This window comes from Solanum lycopersicum, chromosome 7 (genome assembly GCF_036512215.1).
Source record: "Solanum lycopersicum chromosome 7, SLM_r2.1".
NCBI lineage: Eukaryota > Viridiplantae > Streptophyta > Magnoliopsida > Solanales > Solanaceae > Solanum > Solanum lycopersicum.
In genome coordinates, this window is record NC_090806.1 from 13,108,814 (window position 1) to 13,114,060 (window position 5,247).

Here is a 5,247-nt window from a genome sequence, read left to right on the forward strand (position 1 = left end):
CCTTTAGATTTCAGTGTTCTAAGGGACTTAAGACATTTGTGTGGAAGTTTTAATATGCAACATGGTCAAAAATTAAGTAACCAAACAGTTAGACATCACAGTAATCAGGAATATTAAAAAAAGTTAATCTTAGAGGATCAGAAGAACATACCTGAAAACTGTAGTAGAGGAATAAGAGTATGATATCTAGGAGTTGAACATCGACAAAAACCACCACCACCACCGACCGGCAATGGACTGAAGAAACTTGAAGAATTTGGGAGAGAAAAGCATAGATTGAATTTGGGAAAAAAGTGGGAAATCAGAAGATGTAGATGGAATGGGAGTTAACGGTGATGAATTGGGGAGAATTGATAAGAAATGAGGAGAGAAATGGTTATGAGGGGCTATGTGAAGAGTTGAGAACTTTAAAAGTTTAAAATTTTGAATATTCAGCCGGACTAGTTGGGTCGGTCGGTGGGTAAATACGCGAAGATTACCCGTTGACGGATCGTAACAGGGTCAACGGTCCGTCATGGAGGTCCGTCAAGAGTGACCTAACATGGAAAATATGAAAAACATACATGGGCATGAAAGATCCGACTGACGGTCCATCGATGATACGATGGTCCGTCGATGGATGCAGCAGACCAGTTTTTTGCAGATTTGTGGTTATTTGATGCCTGGACACTTAATACCCATTAAGCTAATGTTTTTGTATTTTTTGGACACTTTTTGCACACGTAACGTAATCTATGCTTTAGACAACACTATTAATGAAAAAGAAAAGAGTAGTCAGGTGGAACAATAAATAAATAAAAGCAAAAATAATGCAACTATGCCTAAAAAATCATGAAAAACCTTTAGTTAGATAGAAAATACATATTGGGTTGCCTGCCAATAAACTCTTGGGTTAGCGTCGCGGCACGAAGGAGGGTTCTTGATTACTCAAACTTCATTAAGATCCTACACCTCGATCACTTCCTTCGCCGTTTCAGCATGACCTAGATATATTCTGATTCGCTGCCCGTTCACCTTGAACCTTACACCCTCCTTGTTCTCCAACTCAACTACACCATGAGGGAATAGTTGGGTGTTCAAATAAGGACCAGTCCATTTGGATTTAAATTTGCACGGAAACAAACGCAAGCTAGAATTTAACAAAAGCACAAAATCCCCAACCAAAAAATTGCGCTTTTCAATATTTTGGTCATGGTACTTCTTCATCTTTTCTTTGTAGAGGGTTAAACTTTCGTGTGCCTTCAAACGAAATTCAGCAAGCTCATTCGACCCGTTTAACCTCTGTTCTGCAGCCTAATTCCAATCCATTTTCAACTTCTTCATGCCAACATGGCCTGATGCTCTAATTCAACTGGTAAGTGACAAGCCCTCTCATATATATGTTGGTGTTGGACTTACCTATGGGAGTCTTGTATGCTGTCCGGTAGGCCCAAAGAGCATCGTTAAGCCTCATTGACCAATCCGTACTTGTATGCTGTCCGGCAGGCCCAAAGAGCATTGTCAAGCCTCCTTGACCAATCTGTTCTACTATAATTCACCGTTTTGCCAAAATTTGCTTAATCTCCCTTTTGACACCTCAACTTGCCCACTAGTTTCAGGATGGTAAGTAGTGGCAACGTTATAGCGAACCCTATATTTTTCCAATTATCCCTTAAATATCTTGTTGCAAAATTTATGTCCCCCAACACTAATTATAGCCCTTGGGGTGCCAAATCAAGAAAGTATGTTCTTTTTCAAGAACGCTGTGACACTCTTCCCTTCATTATTCGCTAGTGCAATATCTTCCACCCATTTAGACACATGATAAACTGCCACAAGAATGTACTTCATCCCATGATAACTCAAAAAAGGGACTATAAAGTCAATGCACAACACATCAAACACCTGAATAACCAGAATAGGATTTAGAGGGAGCTCTTGCTTTTGCGAAATGCCACCGTCTCTTTGGCATCTATCACATACCTTGGTGAACTCATGATCATCTAGGTGGATGGTTAGCCAATAGTAGCCACCAATAGTAGTCACATTGCAAGATCTTTTCAGAAGTTCGAATACCACTATGATGCCCACCTATAAGCATGCCTCCAAAACACACATCTCAAACTTTTGGCACAAACCGACGAATAAACCCATCAGCACAACTCCTATATAAGTATGGCTCATCCTAAAAGAATTTTTTAACATCATGCATCAACTTTTTCCTTTGATGAAAGGACAAGTCCGGTGGGATGATATCACTAGCCTTATAATTCGCAAAATCTACTAACCATGGAATCAAGTCTTGGAAGGCAGCCAATACATGCTCATCAGGGAAAGTATCATCAATCTCATCCTTTTCACCCAACTTTTTAATTGCTTCATCTTCTAATTAGGACAAGTGATCAATAACTTGATTTTTAGTCCCTTTTCTATATTTTACCTCAAAGTCAAATTCTTGCACTCGTATTACCCAACGAATCAACCTCCGTTTCACATCCCTCTTTTCCATCAAATATCTCAAAGCAGAATGATCAGTATGCACTATAACTCTAGTTCCAAGCAAATAGGAGAGAAATTTCTTGAAAGCAAAGAGTACTGTAAAGATCCCTTGTTCAGTCACGGGGTAGTTATTTTGGGCTTCATTAAGGGCTTTACTAGCATAGTGAATGGGATAAAGGATTTTGTACCTTCATTCTCCTAGTACCACCCCAAGAGCAAGCCCAATGGCATCACACATCACCTCAAATGGCTTGCTGTGATCTGCAGAAATGATGATAGGTGTAGACACCAACTTTTCCATAAACTAACAAAATTCTTTAAGACAAGATTCATAAAAATAAAACTTACACTCTTTCTCAAGCAACTTTCACAAAGGATGTGCAATCTTTTAAAAGTCCATAATGAACCTCTTGTAAAAGCCAGCATGCCCAAGAAAACTTCTCACACCTTTTACAGATATAGGTGGAGGAAGTCACTCTATCACGTCAACTTTAGCTTGATTAACCTCTATCCCTTCTCTAAAATGTGATGACCCAATACAATAACTTCTTTCACCATGAAGGGAAATTTTTCCCAATCAAGCACAAGGTTGCAATCTTCACACCTATTAAGAACCTCAGACAAATGACTCAAACATTGCTTAAAAGAGTCACCAACCACTAAAAATCACCCATAAACACCTCAATAGTGTTGTCCGCCATATCGGAGAATATTGACATCATACATCTCTTAAAGTGGATGGTGTATTAGATAACCTAAATTACATTCTCTTAAACGCGAAGGTCCCATAAGAACAAGTAAAGGTGGTTTTCTCTTGATATTCCGGTGCAATAGACATATGATTATAATTTCAATAGACATCAAGAAAATAGTGCCACCCCTTTCCTACAAGTCTATCTAACATTTGATCCATGAAAGGCATAGGAAAATGGTCCTTCTTGGTGCATGCATTTCATTGCACGCAATCCATACATACCCTCCATCCAGTCACCGGCCTCATCATAACAAGCTCATTTTTATCATTGGAGGACCATAGTCATTCCCCCTTTCATAGGTACAGACTGGACAGGGCATACCCAACTACTATCCACAATTCGATATATCATTCCAGCATCAAACCACTTTATAATTCCCTTCTTTACCACCTCTTTCATAGGTGGATTTAATTTTCTCTGGTGCTCAATACTTGTCTTATGATTGGGTATGAGTTGTATTTTATCTGAACAAATCTTGAGAGGGATCCCAATTATATCCTCAATATTCCACCAAATAGCTCTTTTGAACCGTTTTAACACCACCACCAAACTCTCATTTTGATGCATATTCCAATATGATGCAATAATTATCGACAAAGTGTCACCATTTCCCAAGAATACATACCTAAGATGAGGTGGTAGAGGCTTTAGTTCTACTTTTGGAGCCTCCTTTATAGATGGTTTCGCAGGTGGAGACTTGCGATGCTTCATATCTAACTCCAACTTCTGTGTTTTAAACCAAACATCAACTCGATCAAGTGCTGCGACCAATAAACCATACGGTTCAATACAATCACTATCCAAAATTCATGATCATTGCCAGTAGTGCTTCTACACCGAAACACTCTTCTATTTGTACCTCAGATGACTTTTCAACCCTGTAAGATATGGCAGACACCGATTAGATCTAACCACTCTACTTCATGAACCCACAAAATTTTAAAGTTACTTCTTCATTGTTCAGTTCATTTGCCCCTTTTCTATGTCAACCAAGGCTCTACCCGTAACAAGGAATGACCTCCCAAGAATAATAGGTTCCTCAAAATCAACCTCACAATCCAGAATTTAAAAATCGAGTGGAAATATGAATGAATCCACCTTTACTAAGACATCGTGGAGTATCCCAATTGGCCTCTTCACCGTTCGATTGGTCATCAGTAGCCGCATTGCAGTGGGCTTTGGATCACCCAAATCTAACTTCTTCTAAATAGATAGAGGAATGAGATTTATGCTTGCAACAAGGTGAGATAATACTTTTACAAAGTGTAATAACCCGATTGTACATGGAATAGTGAAGGCACCCATATCTTCTTTCTTTAGCAGTAGAAACCTCGTAGTAATAGCACTACAATGCTACATTCTATTATCATCCTTAAAACGGACCGATCTTTTAATACTAACCATATCCTTCATGAACTTTGCATAACCTGTCATTTGTTAAAGAGCTTCGATAAAAGGGATATTGATGGAAAGTTGTTTCAACATAGCCATAAAACACCAGTATTTACCATCTTCGGTCTTTTTCACTAAACTCTATGGAAATAGAGGTCGTGGTCTAGGCATGGGGGTCACCTTTTGGGGTACCTCAACTTCTTTAACTGTTTTGCTTCCCAAATTACCATTTACCTCCACTACCTCATCATCACCTCTAATAACATTTTCCAAACCAAACGACATTGGTGGGTCAGTGATTTCCTTACAACCTTGAGTTGTCATTTCAATAAAATGTGCATCTTTTTTGGATTCTGGATAATGTTGTTAGGAAGAGTACCCGGTTTACGTGGGTTCACAGTGCAAGACAATTGTGCCATCTGCAACTCAAGATGCTTAATCAAGATTGGATGTGCATCAACTTTTTGCCCAATAATCGCTAAGTCAGTCCTTAACTCTTTAGTGTTCTCATAACTATGATCGAACCTCCTCATTATTTTCTACAATATATCCTCAACTTGCGTCATACTACCTCCACCATCCCTAGGAGCAACGTCACGATTTTGAGGTTGAACATAGGGCC

The 5,247-nt window shown here is 39.0% G+C and overlaps 1 protein-coding gene across 1 annotated transcript; it reads right to left on the reverse strand.

Moving 5' to 3' along the window:
* Positions 1-945: 945 nt before the first annotated feature.
* On the reverse strand, positions 946-1,498 carry LOC138337305 (uncharacterized). Its single transcript, XM_069287211.1, has 2 exons — positions 1,399-1,498; positions 946-1,286 (listed from the first exon to the last, which is right to left on the reverse strand). The coding sequence occupies exons 1-2, from the start codon at positions 1,496-1,498 to the stop codon at positions 946-948; spliced, it is 441 nt and encodes a 146-aa protein (XP_069143312.1).
* Positions 1,499-5,247: the final 3,749 nt, after the last annotated feature.

Bases quoted from the DNA above. Each gene is read 5' to 3' on its own strand.
- LOC138337305 (XM_069287211.1), bottom strand. From the start codon at position 1,498: ATGCTCTTTGGGCCTGCCGGACAGCATACAAGTACGGATTGGTCAATG. The intron at 1,287-1,398 runs GTAAGTCCAACA...ATTAGGCTGCAG, and splicing joins AGCATACAAGACTCCCATAG to AACAGAGGTTAAACGGGTCG.